Source organism: Diabrotica undecimpunctata, chromosome 5 (assembly GCF_040954645.1).
Source record: "Diabrotica undecimpunctata isolate CICGRU chromosome 5, icDiaUnde3, whole genome shotgun sequence".
Lineage (NCBI taxonomy): Eukaryota > Metazoa > Arthropoda > Insecta > Coleoptera > Chrysomelidae > Diabrotica > Diabrotica undecimpunctata.
Window position 1 is genome coordinate 120,808,465 of NC_092807.1, and position 20,071 is coordinate 120,828,535.

Here is a 20,071-nt window from a genome sequence, read left to right on the forward strand (position 1 = left end):
CTTTCCAAAACGCAATCCTCGATTTTTCTGAACGACTTTGTGCAAATATTTCGTCAGAGTCAATCAGAGTCACTTCCATCATTCATTTAATCTACATCGTCCTCGACAGATGCTTCTAACAATGATTGTAATTCAGCAGTGGTAAATCTACGTTTATGTTCACATCTAGCTTTTTTAGATGTCGAAGGCATATTATTTACATCATCTTTTTATAAATACTATAACTCACTTTTACGGAGGTAATTAACAATAAAAACGTTCTACTAGAAACTATCAACTTACGACTTCCAATACTATAGGCCACTTGAGGCACAATACGTTTTTACTCAATAATAGTTCCTGTATAAGAAAAATTATTTTTTAATGTGCTTCAATGAAGCACACTAGACATATTGCAGTATCATATGCATCACATTCTTCACAGTATGTTTTAACTTTCTACTAGTCATGCTTCTTCTTAAAAGTTTGTAACATCTTGTACACTTTCTTCTCTTTGTATTATCTACATCGCTTTGCCTGAGATGGTATTTTTGGGTGTAACTGGTCGTGAGGGTTACAACATTTCTTTAATTGCAAATGCTTTCGCGAACTCCAGTCTGAACATAAGGATAGGTTGTCGCTTTTTTTACGTTTTCTATTATTTAGCAACTTAGCATTAGACTACTACGGTATTAAATGCGGCATTAAATATTAATTCCACTGCCACTTTCCGGTACCACTTCAGAATTTTGCGTATTGGGCTTTGGTAAGAAGCCACTTGATCACTAAAATCAACACTCTTTTTCACCAAGTTATAATCGAGAATAGTTTGTGGTTTTAGTACTTGTGTATAATTTTTCTTTTCATTTGATTAAACCAAGATACAACTATTATGTTTAAATGTTGTAAGGATTAAAGCTGGTCTTTTGCCGACCCATTTTATCACTTGTAAAATCAATTATGGGGTTAAGTTTCATCGTGAGTAGCTGGTTGCAACTTCTTTAATCAAGATTTTGGTTTTACATGTTTTTATAGTAAAACATCTGCACATGAATAATTCGTTTCTTGAACAATGATTTCAATTCAACGACCAATATTCTAAAATAAGGTGTTATTACGTCGTCCGGAATATTATAAACTGGTTCTCTTTCACAAAGCATTGGAAATATGGTTTACATTCTATATTTAGAAAAATCTGTTACTGCAACTCTTGTTCGACTAAACTAAACTAAATTAATACACAAAACAAATTAATCAATTTTTTTTATAGAAATGCAGATTCCTGTTGGATTTTTATCAGTGCGGCATGAGTCACTGGTGTCTCGTATATCCGGACCTCTTATCGCATTACAAACATAATTCTCAATTAGCAGTGCGGTACAAGATACATTTAGGTCGTATAATCTTAAAGCCGTAATAAGACCATAAGACCGTATGTTATAAATAAATATATTCCTATAAGAATTATCTTGAAAGATGAAAAAATACAATAAAAAAGTGCAATATTAAGTGTTATTTAAAAAATAATAAGTCATTCACGGGCGTACAGTTAAAAACTAAAGTTTTCAGTGTTCTATTGCTTGATTATTATTATCTGGTATTCTGAAAATGTTGACATTTTTTCCTGGTCTGATCTTCCTCAACTAACGTCATCTTTCTTATTTGGTGGGTTGTATTGTTCAGGTCTCTTTAAGTGTTTTTGTTGCTATCCATAGTGAATGATTTTCTTTAGACAATGTACTAATGTAGTGTTCAAATGTGGAATTGCGTGCATCATGTAGCGCTGATCTTAATTGTCTGATTATCTATCTCTTGCTCTTCATTTTTCGACTATTAGTTGTATAATATAATTCTGAGTGTTATTTGTGTTTTCTTGATTTGGAATTGTTAATCGTGTAGCTCCATATGAAATAGTAGAAGATGAAAACGACAGCATATTCATCGATAAAAAAAGGAAACGCGATAAAGATATCTGAAACAACTGTTTTATGTTTTACCAAAACAGATGAACAGAGCACTATAAAGAGGAAGTAGAATTAGCTATGAAACAGCTTGAATGGGGAAAAGAAGTAAGCTTAGACTAAATACCAGCAGGAATTATTCAACTGATATTTTACGCTAATATTTCACGTTCTGCGACGCATTCCACGTTTGACACACTGTCTTGTTTAGTTTTCTGTCATTCTATTTGTTAAATCCTATCTCACTCTCATCACAGCGTCAAGGAGCAGTAAATGTGTGCACTGAACGGGAGGCATATGTCTAACAGTGGACGTTGGAGATTTTTCGAGTTTATCATATCTTCTTCTTTAAGTGCCTCTCCTATCGGAGATTGGATATCATTAGGGCGATTCTAATTTTATTTACTGCTGTTTTGAATAATTCGTTAGTGGTACAGCCAAACCACTCTCTTAAATTTTTCATCCAGGACATTCTTATACGGCCTGGATTTCTGCGTCCTTGGATTTTTCCTTGCATTATATTTTGTAGGAATGTGTACTTTTGTCCTCTCATCAGGTGGCCAAACTATTCAAGTTTTCTCTTTTTTATATTCAGTATAACTTTTGGATCGTTATTTATTCTGCGTATTACCTCTTCATTTGTAATTTTATTCACCCAACTTATTTTTAGTATACGGCGGTAGCACCACATCTCAAAGCTTTCAAGATTTTTAACATTCTTCTGTTTAAGAGCCCATGCCTCAACAACCGTAAAGCAAAGTACTGAATACATACTAAGTAGTTAACTAAAAGTGGACGTATGCAAAGATATGCATGACGTAATCGTATGGTATTCGCTAATAATCCTGTCACGTAATATGTCACACACTTCTGTGCGTTAATTCGTTTTATTGCTGCCAGTTTAAGGTGTTATTACATGCCGCCATGTTTAATTTTTCTCCACCATCGTATTATCTCCGTTAAATCCTATCATTTTAGGCTCGATATGTCATGATTAGACCTATAGGACCGGAGATACGCAACTAAGGCTCTTTTGACATAACATATATAGGAGCAAAGATATATACCTAAGGTCCTTTTGGTGTTAATGTATTTGATTTCTACGTCGTAGTATTCTATTGGTTAAATTGTACCATTTGAGGTACTGTACGTCACGATTGGACTAATAGGATCAAAGATACATAACTAAGGCCCTTTTGCCAGGCTACTCTATTTAATTTTTATATCTCATTGTATTCTATTAGTTAAATTCTATCATTTGAGGTACGAAACGTCACGATTGGACTAATAGGACCGCAGATACATAACTAAGGCCCTTTTGACAAGCTGATGTATTTTATTTTTCTATGTTGTTGTAATCGATTGGTTAAATCCTATCATTTGAGGTACTGTACGTCACGATTGGGCCACTAAAAACGAAGATACGTAACTAAGGCCCTTTTGACGTGATGCTGTATTTGATTTCTATGTCATTGTATTCTATTGGTTAAGTGCTATCATTTGAGGTATCGTACGTCACGATTGGACTAATAGGACCGAAGATACATAACTAAGGCCATTTTGACATGCTACTCCATTTAATTTTTATACCTCATTGTATTTTATTTGTCAAATCCTTTCATTTGAGGTACTGCACATCATGATTGGACTAATAGAACTAAAGATACACAACTAAGGCCCTTTTGACATTGTTCTGCATTTGATTTTTCTATCCCATTGTATTATTTATGTTAAATCCTATCATTAGAGGTACTATACGTCACGATTGGACTAATAGGACCGAAGATACGTGACTACGGCCCTTTGGACATATTGCTGTATTTCATTTTTTTATTTCATTGTTTTCAATTGGTTAAATCCTGTCATTTGAGATACTGTACGTCACGATTGGACTAATAGGATCAAAGATACATAACTAAGGCCCTTTTGCCAGGCTACTCTATTTAATTTTTATATCTCATTGTATTCTATTAGTTAAATTCTATCATTTGAGGTACGAAACGTCACGATTGGACTAATAGGACCGCAGATACATAACTAAGGCCCTTTTGACAAGCTGATGTATTTTATTTTTCTATGTTATTGTAATCGATTGGTTAAATCCTATCATTTGAGGTACTGTACGTCACGATTGGGCCACTAAAAACGAAGATACGTAACTAAGGCCCTTTTGACGTGATGCTGTATTTGATTTCTATGTCATTGTATTCTATTGGTTAAGTGCTATCATTTGAGGTATCGTACGTCACGATTGGACTAATAGGACCGAAGATACATAACTAAGGCCATTTTGACATGCTACTCCATTTAATTTTTATACCTCATTGTATTTTATTTGTCAAATCCTTTCATTTGAGGTACTGCACATCATGATTGGACTAATAGAACTAAAGATACACAACTAAGGCCCTTTTGACATTGTTCTGCATTTGATTTTTCTATCCCATTGTATTATTTATGTTAAATCCTATCATTAGAGGTACTATACGTCACGATTGGACTAATAGGACCGAAGATACGTGACTACGGCCCTTTGGACATATTGCTGTATTTCATTTTTTTATTTCATTGTTTTCAATTGGTTAAATCCTGTCATTTGAGATACTGTACGTCACGATTGGACTTATAGAAACGAAGATATATAATTAGGGCCTTTTTGACATGCTGCTTTATTTTATTTTTCTGTCTTATTGTATTTTATTGGTTAAATCCTATCATTTGAGGGGCTGTACGTCGCGACTGGACGAATTGGAGTGAAGATACAATAGGTAGTTGCAATATATCATAACCCGTTCCTTTTAACCAAACATGATTCCAAAATGATTTGTGGATGAAAAAAATATATATATATTCTTAAATTTACTATTTCGTTGTGGGCAATATTATATTCAACAGCGATGCCAAATTTCTGATGCTAAAATGATTGATAATAAAAGTGGGATATACATTTTCATGTATATAATGGCAGCGAGTAAACGGTAAAACCCTGAACTAAATATATATAATATTTTCACTGTACCATCATTTTAGACTCAAACATTTTCTGGAATAAACTTATATAACTCAGTAAGGGATAAAAAGAGAAAGCGGATATTTTAAAATACCAACACGGTATCAAAACTCTAATCAATGAGATGGTTAAAATTCTTGTAACAAGTACAGGAAAACAGTTATTGAGATCTTGTAAAGTAGCATCGATATACAGATGCTACTTTGCAAGACGATGCTAAATTGATGGGAAAAGCATAATGTATCGATGCGAAAATGATAGTAGGATGTATATATATATATATATATATATATATATTTATATATATATATATATATATATATATATATATATATATATATATATATATATATATATATACACACAGACGGGAAGGAATGGGTTGAAGGAATAGAGATGGAACGGGCCAATCAACACTCGGCGAGGAACGGACGGTGAACAATCAGTACTCGGATACAGGAAATAATAGGTCTGCCACAGATCAATACTCTAGCAGAAGCGGTTGGCCTTCAGTCAATACCCTAGGGCCAGTGTAATACTCCGTCGGAATTCTTCTGTCTCGTGCGGTGGCTGCTCTTTTATACGGTCGAAGGCCTTCCATCTTCTGTAGCGCACATAGATGAAAGAGGAACTTGTGGTGGGAATGCGTGTGTACGAAGCGCTGACGGGACCGAGGCGATACACATCGTTAGACAGAATAATAAGCAGCAACACAAAATCCCATCTTTAATTAGATATTTAATTAAGATTTAAACATATGCAATATTTGTTTGACCCTTTTATGTATTACCAATTTACAATCTGGAAAAAATGTTGCAAATACCAAATATAATAAGTGAGAATTATTTTAATTGTGTTTTAGGCGACGAGGTGGGCTACGCCATTCGTTTTGAAGACTGCACTTCTGAAAAGACTGTCATAAAATACATGACCGACGGTATACTTTTAAGGGAAAGTTTACGTGAATCAGATTTAGACCACTACAGTGCTATAATTATGGATGAAGCTCACGAACGATCATTGAGTACTGACGTACTTTTTGGTTTGTTGAGGGAGATAGTAGCCAGACGCCATGATCTCAAATTAATTGTTACTTCGGCTACAATGGACAGTAGTAAATTTTCTATGTTTTTTGGAAATGTTCCAACATTTACGATACCAGGTGAGTAACTAACAATATTGACTAGTTTTCGTTTTTTTTTTTTTATTTCAGCTGGTTCCTCTAATAAATCCATTAAAAAATAATATTTAAAAAAAAAATGGTTTTCAATATATTAGTAATTCAAACATGATAATTTCAAATTAATTAAAGATATCGACACAAGGATTAAATGAATATAATTATTATTAAAAAAATTAGTTAAATTACATTAAAGATTCTAGCTACCATAGACATATAATACAAATAGACTGAGCGTTGCAATACAGCGTCGTGTTGTCCCCCCAGTGCGAAAGAGAAAACTGACGCAAAGCAGTCCCTGCATCTCTTGGGACCGGATTGGGCCGGATTTGACCACGTGACCTAAATGAGCAAGGGGAAGGTCACGTGGTCGATAAACTATATATATATATATATATATATATATATATATATATATATATATATATATATATATATATACATATATACATATATACATATATATATATACATATATATATATATATATATATATATATATATATATATATATATATATATATACATATATATATATACATATATATATATACATATATATATATACATATATATATATATATATATATATATATATATATATATATATATATATATATATATATATGGCCTAAGAGGACAAATTCGTTAAACTTCCCGTGTTCGAACTCGAATCGGTATCAATAAAGTGTTATGACTCATTTCGGCCTATCCCAGCCTCATCAGACACTTGGGTTGATACAAATTCAAACTCGGAAAGTCCAACGAATGTCTCCCAAAATTTCACCACAGCAGTGGTTAGCGTGCAGAGGCGCCACCTGCTTTGGCGGCCATGAACGAAAACGATATAATAATATCGTTTTCTGTCTTCTGGGCTATGCGAAATGTGTAAAAGAATAAATCTTCTAGCAAAAGCTGCTATCGCTTTGTTGATTTAAATGGCCAAATGTATGGCCTAGGAGGACAAATTCGTTGGACTTCCCGTGCTCGAATCGGTATCAATAAAGTGTTATGATTCATTTCGGCCTATCCCAGCCTCATCAGATACTTGGGCTGATACAAATTCAAACTCGGAAAGTCCAACGAATGTTTCCCAAAATTTCACCACAGATATTTCCCAAAAATATATAAAATGTTATCAACTGCAAACATGTACCACAGAGAGATTTAAACAATACCCCAGGAAACTTAAAGAAATTTAACCAGTTTCCACTTCATTGACAAAATGTCCTAATTTCGGCTCTTAATATTTATAAATAATTGCGTTGTGACATAAAAATAAATACAATTATCTCCGGTTTTATTGGACGTATAAAGTTTTTCTGTGTTTAAGATGTGTTTTTTGATCTTTTAGATCGTTTATTTTGTTTTTTCGTAAATGTAAAAACAACGCAAATAATAAAATTGTTTATAAGGCCAAAAATCAGTCACTTCATTCTGCATCAATTATTTGTAAGTCAACAATTAAAACTTAATATAAAAACATGAAAATTTGAGATCTTATGAAGAAAATCAGATCAAAAAAACCATTCAAGTATTGACAAAGCACCTGTAAAGACTACAGCCGTTTTAAAATGACCGTTTTTCTCTTAAAACTAATAGAATTATTTAAAAATTACTCGACCGATCGGGCACATCATTCGCAAATATAGTAACTACATAAAGACGCACGTTGTAAAATGTGTTTTAAATGTTTTTATTGTTTATTTTAATAATTATAAACAATTTTAAAAAATTGCTTACTTTCGGTTTTAATTTGCTATAACTTTTTTGTTTATAAACATTTTTTAATTTTGAAAATCTTATTTTAAATAGCAACTATTTTCCAGAAATTGTCTTGTAAATATTTTCATCTAGAATGTGTAGTTTTTTCACAATATTGAAATGAATGAAAGAAGTCGCTTTTTGCTTAAGTTTTAATAAATAATAAGATGCTATGCCTTTTCTATTGACTTCCCCCAGATATTCCTGTTGAAAAATAGCGCCTAGTAATTTTTTAAGTGCTTTTTCGGCTTCGTTTCCTGCGGTACAATATAAATGAATTTTGGGACTGAAATTGCTCTTTAAATATATGAAAAATGTTAAAAAAAGTATTCTCACTTCTATATCCGAAACGAAACTGACATGACAGTAGAGACCGACCGAATGTGATATTTTTGGCCGAAGCCGAAGCCGATGCCGAAGTTCGGCCTGTAGGATACCTTCGGCCGAAGCCGAAGCCGAAGCCGAAGGTGATTAAAAATATACCTATTATATGTTAAAAATTTAAATAATGTGCATTATATTTTTATTACTTGATAAGTGGTAAACAAAAATATGAAATTATGAGATAAAAAAGTCAAACACTTATACATTATTTGGTAATAGAAGCGATAATAAAAATAAATAACATTAAAAAACATTGAAGTCGAAACATTTATAGTCAATGGTCGATGTTTTGCCATTTAGGTATCTAGTCAAAACACCAGTAATCGTGAGTTTTAACAAATACAATAAAATTATTATTATCAGAATTTTACTACGTGAGAAATATTCAAATGATGATCTTTGAGACATCTTGGCCTATTGTTAAAATTTATATCCTACCTACTACCTGACCTGAAAGTTTGTAAAACGTTTTAGTTAAGGGTATAAAATAGGGTGTAAATATTATTCAAATTATCAAAGACTCGCCGAAGCATATTGTTCAGAGATTATTTCATTTCTATAGTATAGTAGTATAGTATACTGACAGAGCATTTTATTATTCCACCTTCGGCAAAACCTTCGGCTTTGTTTCGGCCGAAGCCGAATTTAGGCCGAAGGTTTAAATATTGGCCGAAGGTGGCCGAAGCCGATGCCGAAGCCGATTAATCGGTCGGTCTCTACATGACAGAAGTCAAGAGTTGCCAACTGACAAATATTTTGTATGTACTTTGGAGTAGAACATAGACATCTTATACACTTTATATATGGCTATGGTGTAGAATATAACGGAGAGGAATACGGAAAATAGAACTGAAATAAGTGAAATTAGACAGTGAGATTAGACAGAATGTTTAGTTGATAGAAGAGTTGGGGCCAAATATTTTTAGAAAAAAAAATCGTAAAACAAAACAGAAAGTTAATATTTGAATAAAATCATCAAAAATTGGAATACAATAATTATTTAAAGAAAAATAACAAACATGTAGCGTTTATTAGAGCTTATATTATTGCATTGCACAACACGGGAATATCTATATGATAGCTAACCACAGATAGTTTACCGAACCCTCCACATCCGCCAACCTCCATTGTGATAGAGACGGCACTTAAAGGAGAATATTATAATCATTGAATTAAGCATTTAACGTTAAAATTTAGATTAACGAATTTAGTGGATTTTTTCTTTATTCCTTAATGTTCGTTTGTGTTCACAGGTCGTACCTTTCCTGTAGAAACATTATTTAGCAAGAATCCTGTAGAAGACTACGTAGACGCTGCTGTGAAACAAGCTTTACAAATCCACCTTCAACCCCCCTCAGGAGATATTCTCATATTCATGCCAGGTCAAGAGGATATCGAAGTGTCGTGTGAAGTTCTTGCCGAAAGATTGGCAGAAATAGACAATGCTCCGGATTTATCTATTTTACCTATTTATTCTCAGTTGCCATCTGATTTACAGGCTAAAATTTTCCAAAAGTCTGCAGAAGGAAATAGGAAGTGTGTAGTCGCCACTAATATAGCAGAAACGTCTCTTACCGTTGACGGAATTATTTTCGTTATTGATTCTGGGTATTGCAAACTTAAGGTGTATAATCCTCGTATTGGTATGGATGCTTTACAGGTACGTTTATATAAAGATGTTAAGTGTGAAAAATCGTATGTAGAAAGTATTAATTCAGGCGAAAATGCTGTAGTCAAAAAGCAAACTAAAAATATAAAATGAGACATTTTGAGTCCATTTATTAATCCCTTATTGAATGACAACTATGTTGATTATTTTTTTTATTTTGCCTTATATATGTGAGTTGTTCTCCTGTTTATAAAGAAACAATCAGTAAATTATTCCCATTCCATAATTAAAAACATATTTAAGAATAAAACATTCTGATAACGCTTTTAATAAAAAATATTCGCATTCAAACAATTGTTATATATTTGTTTGCACTAGATTTTAGTCGTTTTGAGATCGTTTTTATTTTAATTTATAGTCTACTAACTGCAGTTACTCCCTCCTTTATCCGCTATATAAAAGTCTTGCCCAATGGGAAAACTTGAGAAGTCAACTCACGAAAACAAGGCAACCCTGAAATAACTTACATTATATATTGGCTCAATTTGTATTTAATAATATATTTATTTTAGATTTATCCAATCAGTCAGGCAAACGCCAACCAACGTTCGGGAAGAGCAGGCCGTACAGGACCGGGACAAGCCTTTCGGTTATATACAGAGAGGCAATATAAAGACGAGCTGTTAATTACAACAGTTCCAGAAATTCAACGGACGAACTTAGCCAATACTGTATTATTGTTAAAATCTCTAGGCGTTCAGGATCTCCTACAGTTTCACTTTATGGACCCACCACCACAAGACAATATTTTGAATTCTTTATATCAGTTATGGATATTAGGAGCACTTGATCACACTGGAGTTTTGACTAAATTAGGTAATATACAATGGACGTTAAGTCATTTTATTATAATTTTAAAGATCGGTTTTACAGTTATGTCACTCTTCTTTAATTGTCTCAATAGATTTAATACTTAAAAGATCCAACAGGTCTACAATTCAATTGTTTGTCAAAATACAGCATACATACTTACGCATTTCATAGAGAAAAAACTATACACATAAACAAATTCAAATTTCTCTTATACTCGGTTCGCTATTCCCAGTCCGAACTGTCTAGTGAATTTAGTAATTATTTTTTTGCGAAGTTAGTTACTTTTTGATAGACTAAAAGTGGCTAGAAATTACTATACAACCAAGCACACGTACTCATAGCCAATATTAATAGTAAACAAACTAAATAGTAAATAAAATAGAACTTTAAGAATTACTGACAATCAATATTTATTTATCTGCACCACATAATAAATAGTTATGTTAAATTATAACAACTAAAATATATTTTTTAAATATATACTACCCAAAATTTGATGGGTTTAGTATACACTTCCACTATTTAGAATAATTCTTCTTTTTTTAACGAAAGAAGTCTGCAATAGTATAATACTTGAGCTATTAATACTGAGAAGTAGGAATTGTTGTGTTGTAGGTTTTCGACAATGAATCTGTCAAAAAATTCCCGAGCTAATCGAATGGAGTATAGAACAAAATATTAAGTAGGTATTGGATTACCTAAACGGCTATGACTAATGCATGCGCAAAATACAAATTTACGCTTCGACCGTCTTATACTAACTGTTTTAAAACTGTCGCCTTTTCTTTTAAAGAGACTAGAGTACATACACTAACATAATTAAAAACATATATGAAAATGCCACCATGCAGATACAGCTGGACGAAAGCACAAAAACTAATCCCATAAGACTACAACGGGGAGTAAGACAAGGAGACACCATCTCTCCCAAACTATTTACCCTTGCTCTAGAAGACATTTTTAAGAAACTAGAATGGAACAATAAGGGTATCAACGTCGACGGATCATACTTAAACCACTTGCGATTCGCAGATGACATAGTTTTAATAGCCGACAATATCCAAGAACTAAATGATATGTTACAACAATTAAATGCAGTTTCAGGAGCGGTAGGCTTAAAAATGAACTACAGCAAAACAAAAATACTGAGCCGAGACCAGACAAATATAACAATACAAAATCATACCATAGAAAATGTTGAACATTATGTATATCTAGGTTATCAAACTAGGAAAACCAAATCAAGATGCTGAAATTAAAAGAAGAACACAACTGGCATGGGGCGCTTTCGGCAAATTAGCATATATCTTGAAAAACACCTCCATTCCTGTAAACTTAAAGAAAAAGGTGTATAACACATGCATACTACCAGTTTGTACTTACGGCTTGGAGACAGTAGCCCTTACCAAAAAATCTGCTAAAAAATTAGAAACAACGCAAAGAGCAATGGAACGAATCATGCTTGGAATATCACTAAGAGACAAGATTAGAAACACCGAGATAAGACGTAGAACGAAGATTAGGGATATTGTGGAAGAAATTGCAAAAATGAAATGGCGCTGGGTAGGTCACGTAGCCCGATATAATGACAACAGGTGGACACGGAAAATTCTAGAATGGAGACCAAGGACGACAACAAGAAGCACGGGAAGACCTCAAAAAAGATGGGTAGATGACATAAGAACAGTGGCAGGCAAACAGTGGATTAGATTGGCGCAAGATAGAGAAAGATGGAAGCAATTGGGAGAGACCTACATTCAGGAGTGGATGGAAAATGGTTGACAAAGAAGAAGAGTACATACGGAAGTGGTATAGAGCAAGGGTCACTAAATGTAAATGATGGAACGCGGTTCGCATCTGGACCGTGAGCTTGTTTTTTTTTTGTGGACCGCCGTTAAATTCAAAATATAGTAATAAAATCATAGTGTAAAATTATTATCAAATCTAAATATATAAATATCTTTACATTTTTAAAATGCACAGTACTAAAACTAGAGAGAAATACTCGTAATCTAAACAATATGTTTCGACTAAACGTATTTCCAAAATTACACGAAGTACCTACCTAAAAATAATCTTTTAGCAAACTACAATAGGGAAGCTGACCGAACACTAAAATTATTTTAATTTGCATATTTATGACGTACCTATAAAACCAGTTTATAATAAAACTAAAATGTTTTTTCCAAACTTTCAGGTAATAGAACCGTAATAAAATGAATTTCTTTTGTATGTCAAATTTTGAAATTCTTTTGTATTTCATAATAACATTATTTCAATTTGCATATTTCTGACATAGTAACCATTCTGTGGAATTTTATAATATTTCTATTGTATTTAATAAAACTAAAGATTACTGAGGTTGATGTTGGATATTTTCATTTAACATCGATTTAGCAGCGTTGAGGTATCGTCAATTCAAATCATTCCTAGAAGACACTAATGCTCAGTTTGACGATTTGCTTCTTCATAACTACTTAAGATGGCTGAGCAAAGGTTTAGTACTTCTAAGATTCTTTGCAATACTTGATAACATAAAACAATTTCTGTCCACTATTGATAATGAAGCTGCATATTTCCATTTGGGCTTCCTCTTGGACACAGAAAACGTTGCAATTATCTCATTTTCCCTTACAATGCAAGGGAAAACTTGTTTGTTAACTTCTGCCGGATATTAGAAGTTTCGGATACAAATTACGCCGCAAAAATTTATTAAACAAAGACGGGAGAAAAGACAATATAATAGCTTTGTAATCATCTTTTTTCTTGAGTTTATTTCATACCCCTCTCTAAATGAGGTGGCCTAGTTACCTGGTTTCAATTACGTAACCAGGATAATCTGAGGAGTTACAACTACTGGAGTGTTTCTGGGTAACGACCCCCCCCCCGGTTACGCCACTGCATGGTTTAGTGCTGAGTGTCCGGACCGCGGAAGTGTAGTAGATTTTCGAAACGGATCCTCAGGGAATATAATTGGTGAACCTGGTATTAGTACAGTCAAATTGTATTTTCGTTTGATGTTAGCTTATTTTATTCGCAACAAACTGTGTTCTGGATTTATGGGTTAGTTAATTTTATTTAAATTTTTTTTTACTTTTAGTGAAGTAGTCACTTGGGTTTTTGGAAGCATAGCCTTCTTATTGCGGGCTACCGACAGAGTGGTGGATCGCGCGTGTGTAAAAAATAAATCCGACACGAAAAACTGTAACGACACATTGCGCGACCACGCACTACATGGAACAGTAAACGCAGTGCCGTGCTTGTTTATTAATAAAATAAAATAAAAGTTACTATTTTTGTTGGGAATATACCTACTACAATTTAAGTGTAAAATTAGTTTATTTTTATATATTTTATAAAATAAAATAAAATACAATGAATCTAATCGTATCGAAGAAGAATTTAGAGTACTGTGGAAAAAGCATAAAATCTAAAGCAAATGATTGCACAAACTAATAGAAATTAGAATTGTTTTAAATTTAAATAAATATGAGCTAAACCCTGAGTTTATATCAAAAATAGTAACGTTCTATTCATTTCTAGGGAGGCAAATGGCAGAATTTCCTCTGGACCCCCCGCAATGTCAGATGTTAATTGTTTCGTCACAAATGGGTTGTACAGCCGAAATACTTATTGTAGTTTCCATGTTATCAGTACCTTCGATATTTTACCGTCCTAAAGGGAGAGAAGAAGAAGCAGATAGTGTTAGAGAAAAATTTCAAGTACCTGAAAGCGATCACTTAACTTTCCTCAACGTTTACAATCAGTGGAAGCAAAATAATTATTCCTCGCATTGGTGCAATGAACATTTCATTCACGTAAAAGCGATGCGAAAAGTCAGAGAAGTGAGACAACAGTTAAAAGATATAGTAATTCAGCAAAAGCTAGAGATGAGGTCTTGTGGATCTGATTGGGATGTTGTTAGGAAATGTATCTGCTCAGCGTATTTCCACCAAGCTGCTAGATTAAAAGGTAAGTTATATTGTTAAACACTGTAATGTTTATTTTATTTACAGTCTTCTAAAACTAAAAACACAATTAATTTATAAGATTTAATTACGTAATCGTACAAATTTATTTGCTCGACTAACTTCTACAATTTAATTTATATTTATATATAGGCGCTTCACTCGCTCCGGAACTTTATCCACGCCGCTAGAATACATTATAATTATCTCACAGCAGTATACTTTTAACGCCGATATTACTTTTAACTGCGTTGAATGGCATAGAACTGACATACTCTATATATAAGGTATCTTTCTCTTTCGATAAAATTGAAGTCTACAGACCTAATATTTGTCCAAAAGAAGCTGCAGTTAGGAGATTTAACTTCAAAATAAATTTTCAGTGCATAAAGAAGTCAGAGAAAAAACCTAGAAACTTTTACAAATTCTTATCAAAATAAACTAATTTGACAAGCCACGGTAGACAGGTTTCATGTAAATTTACAGTGTATTTCAAATAAAGTCGATATATGATCAATGCTTTTCTTGCGGATCAAAATCTCTATGACGTCATATGTTTTTCCGAGCACTGACAAACTGAGTAAAACCTAAAATTAATTGACATCTTCGGCTTTGCATTAGCTAATTTCTTTTGTAGGGTAAAAAAGAAACAAGGTGGAGTTGCAATTCTTATGTATTCTTTTCTTAATCTAAATAAATATAATGTAGAGCAAGAGTTTTGTGCAATTTATGTACCTTCAACAACAAGCAATATTTTAACTGTGTTCAGATCTGATAAGGGTAACATTGACCTGTTTTCGATTGATTTTGAGAATGTTACATGGTCCTTATAGAAATGAAAAATAACAAATTTCCGGCGATGACGAGGTAGAGATAGTGATCGAAGCGATCAAACTAGGTGGAAATAAAATTATCCATACTTTGGCCAAGCTTTTCACCAAATGCATCTACCAAGGAAAAACTCTTTCTCAATTTCATTACTTTATTACACAAGCAAGGAGACATAAGAGATTAAAAAACTACCGTTCTATCAGTTTGCTTTCACACATATATAAACTTTTCACAAAAAATATCAAAAAAAGACTGGATGCTAAATAAGACTTCTATCAGTCTAGAGAACAGGCTGGATTTAGGTCGGGATACAACCTGATAAAGAAGTCTGCAGAATACAAAAAACCATTGGCACTGATATTTGTCGACTAAGTTCGATACCATAAGCCGTCAGAAAATGTTAAAAGCATTGACAGAATGCCGAATAGACCATCGCTACACTAACATAATCAAATATATCTACCAAAATGCCACAGCTAGCGTAAGACTATCTGAACAAGAAACAAGTAAATTCTGTATACAGCGAGGAGTACGGTAAGGAGACACAGTCTCTCCAAAGCTATTCATGACGCTTTTAGAACATACTTGTAAGAAGGCACATCTGAACGAGCATGGTATCAACATAAATGGAGAGAAGCTCAGTCATTTGAAATTTGCAGATGACATCGTCCTTATAGCCGATCGTATGGATGATGAAATAATAATGTTTAAAAAATTATATCACGCTTCCTTGGAGGTCGGACTAAAGATTAATATGAACAAGACGCAAATAATGACTAATCTGGTGCTAAATCGAAATATTGCTGTTGATGGAAGGGATATTGTGTGGACTACATCGTATAAGTACCTGGGACAAGAAGTTCGGTTGGGCAGAGATAACCAGCTCCCACGTCGCATAGGATTAGCCTGGGCAGCGTTTGGTAAATTAAACTATGTATTTAAATCGGATCTACCCATATGCCTCAAAAGGAAAATCTTTGACCAATGTGTGTTACCTGTACTCACTTATGGAGCGGAAACATTAACACTCACAAAAAAGGTAGTTAATAAGATTCGCGTGACTCAGATGGCTATGGAGCGCCAGATGTTGGATGTCTGTTGAATTGGGCAGGACACGTTGCCAGATTATCAGACAACCGATGGACAAAACGTATTTTAGAGTGGAGACCAAGGCAAGAAGCTGGGGGAGACCTATGTCCAGCAGTGGACGCATACAGGTTGATGATGATGATGACATGGTCCTTGCTTAGTAAAGCAGACAAACTGATCGTACTTGGTGATTTCAATATAAATTTTCAATGGAATCTGTCTCTTCTTTTGATATTTAAAATCTATTAATATCTCTTGGTCTAGGTCTTGGTCTAAGAGTAACTATAAACGATTATACCAGAATCACATCTCAGTCCAGCAGTTGCATCGACAGTATGACAATTTTTTCTAAAAATATTTACAGAGTGGGCTTATTTGGACCTTGTTTTTCTGACCATCGAGCTTAATTTATATGTATTGGCTCTGAGCATGTAAAATTGTTGACACTAATCAAAAATTTCAACGGTTTATTACTTCTTCTGGTTTACAGATGCCTAAACGTGCACTAGCTAGTACGAAGGTGGTTGGGTTTGGTTTTTTCTAACCACACCTCAAACAACGTAATATTAAAGCATTTTCCACCAAAAAAAGTACGACAAACTGTTGAAAAAACACCCGTGTAATGGTTGAATAACGAATTAAAGTCTTACAGATCTAGTCTAGTTCCCTTAGTAAACACATTGCATATGCTACTATGGATCTCGATATGTTCAAAGTATATAAAGAACAAAAATTTGAATATATTCGGCAATTACAAATTGCTAAAAGCAATAGCTTACTGTGATTTTATTACTAATTCCAGTAATAAACCAAGAGACTGCTGGAATATATTAAATTTCGAAAGAAACAGTACAATATCCAATTCGGTACAACCTAATCTACCTCCAGACGAAATAAATCAATTTTTATTACAATATACATCCCTTCCCACTATTAATATCGTAATCTTCAGTTACAGTAATTATCTTTTTCCGAGCAAGTCCTTTTTTTCGTCCCTTTGTGGAAGAGATCTCTCAAATAATTAAGTCTCTTAATAATTGCAATTGTAGGAACGTTTACGAAATTAATAAATAGCTGGATTTTAAAAGAAACTGATCAAATAGTTTAAACATCTTTCACTCATCTTATTAATTGAATTCTATCAACTGAAGTATTACCTATCTATAAAAAGGTGATTCCTCAAAAACTGACAATTACAAACCCCTAAGCAGTATTTATACTTTCGAGAAAGTGATTGAAAAGGTTATCAAACAACAATTTTATTCCTATTTGAGTCCAATAATTATTTTAGCAACTCACAATATGGATTTAGAAGTGCTCTTCTACCACCAACGCGGTATATGTTGTGAGCGAGGTGATTGAGGGGCTTGAACACGGCAATCGCATAGTAATTTCTCTTTGCGACTTCTCGAAGGCTTTTGACTGCGTTTCACACGGCATTTTTCTCCACAAATTAAATTATTATGAAATCAGAGGTATTCCTCTTAAGTCTATAACTTCTTACCTATGTGGCACACACTAGGCGGTAGTGTCTAAAGATCGTCTCTCCAATTTTCTATTGGAGAACATTTCATTGCAGAACATCCATTGAACTGATTACCGTGACTTTGCCATAAATCATTTTCTGTTAATCTGTGTTCTTGTTTGTGATGTTTTTAAGTTACGTTTTATATTCCTTTTTATATATTACTAGTGATTTTGCCCGTCGCATGCACGCATTCACGGAAGATTGAATCAATTGTCATCTACAGTCACTCATTAACTTAAAAAAAATAAAAACGACAAGAAAAAGAAACTGAACTAAAGTAAAGGTTTTTTTTTTTCAGGTATTGGTGAATACGTTAACTGCAGGACAGGAATGCCCTGTCACTTACATCCTACCTCAGCATTATTCGGTTTAGGTAATACTCCCGACTATGTAGTTTACCACGAGTTGGTGATGACTGCCCGAGAATACATGCAGTGCGTGACAGCGGTTGATGGACACTGGTTGGCTGAGCTTGGTCCAATGTTCTTTTCTCTAAAAGAGACTGGAAAATCGGGGCGAGCCAAGAAAAAACAAGCAGCAGAACACTTATTAGAAATGGAAAATCAGATGCAAGTGGCACAAGAAGAAATGAAAGCACGAAAAGAAGCGGCGGAGAAGAAGGTGGCGGCGATGAACAAAGGCCAAGAAATTGTTACTGCTGGGGCTACCCCAAGACGAACACCTTCGAGATTTGGTTTGTAATAAGCAAATAGACGATATATATATATATATATATATATATATATATATATATATATATATATATATATATATATATATATATATATATATATATATATATATGAATTTTATCAGTATAAACTATTATTTATCGGCATAAATTATTTTTGTTGATATAGTGTATATTTTGATGCAATTAATACAAAATATTTTTGTAAAAAAGTGTCATAGTCAATTTTGTTAGTGTAAAATTTTGCAAAATAAAATATAAATTTCGTAGAAACTTTTTTTCAATAATCGTCATCAATATCTTTTTTCTTACTGGTATATTGGTGAGTAGTAAAATTGCCTCCAGTAAACTTTTGTCTGAAAAATTCAATCCATAATACTCCAGATTTGATGTATTTGTCGATGAAGGTTAGTATACTTTTATTATTAGTTACAAGTTAGCTATTATATTAGAATAGAATAGAATTCCTCAAGAATGGAGATCAAGCACCTAATACTTCTCTTCAAAAAGGGAAACCAATCGGACCCGGAAAATTACAGAGGAATTAATTTATTAAACACAACACTAAAATAAACAACCGAAGTGATAACAAATACACTGAATGAAATTATAACACTAGCAGAAGAACAAGGTTTCAGGTTGGAAAGATCATGCACCTACGCTATATTTATAATGAGGCAAGTACAAGAGAAATCATACAACAGACCGGCATATCTACGTTTCGTGGACGTTAAGAAGGCATTTGACCGGGTCAAATTAAAGGATTTTATCCACTTATTGTACGCAAGAAAGATACCTCTAGGAATAATAAAAAAGATCGAAAATATTTACCAAAACAACACAATAAAAGTAAAAGTGGAAGAAGAATTAACCGACCCTATTGAAGCTGGCAATGGGATAAAATAGGGAGATTCACTGAGTTTCTCTATTGTTCAACCTGATTATGGATGAAATAATAAAAAACGGGTGTGGCAGTCCAGTGGGACTGCCGGTGGAAGTTACACTTCTATACACGCATTCGCCGTTAGAAATTTATTTGGGAGTCAACCTGCACAATCATTACATATGTAATGCTATAGGTAAGACATAGCAGAAAGAGAAACAGAATTAATAACAACTTACTAATAATTAATAAACAACTTTTGACCTGTAATAGGAGTATAGTAAATGAAGGATTGAATCAATATTTTGATGAAAATGTATA

General features: G+C 33.3%; 1 protein-coding gene across 1 annotated transcript in view; it reads left to right on the top strand.

Moving 5' to 3' along the window:
- Prp16 (ATP-dependent RNA helicase l(1)G0007) overlaps positions 1-19,136 on the top strand; it is a 31,243-nt gene extending 12,107 nt beyond the window's left edge. The window contains exons 4-8 of the mRNA XM_072532599.1: positions 5,813-6,112; positions 9,532-9,938; positions 10,460-10,763; positions 14,304-14,732; positions 18,475-19,136. Of these exons, the coding sequence (XP_072388700.1) occupies positions 5,813-6,112; positions 9,532-9,938; positions 10,460-10,763; positions 14,304-14,732; positions 18,475-18,878 (1,844 nt within the window). The 3' untranslated portion in view covers positions 18,879-19,136. The remainder of the gene's footprint in view (positions 1-5,812; positions 6,113-9,531; positions 9,939-10,459; positions 10,764-14,303; positions 14,733-18,474) is intronic.
- The last annotated feature ends 935 nt before the right edge of the window (positions 19,137-20,071 follow it).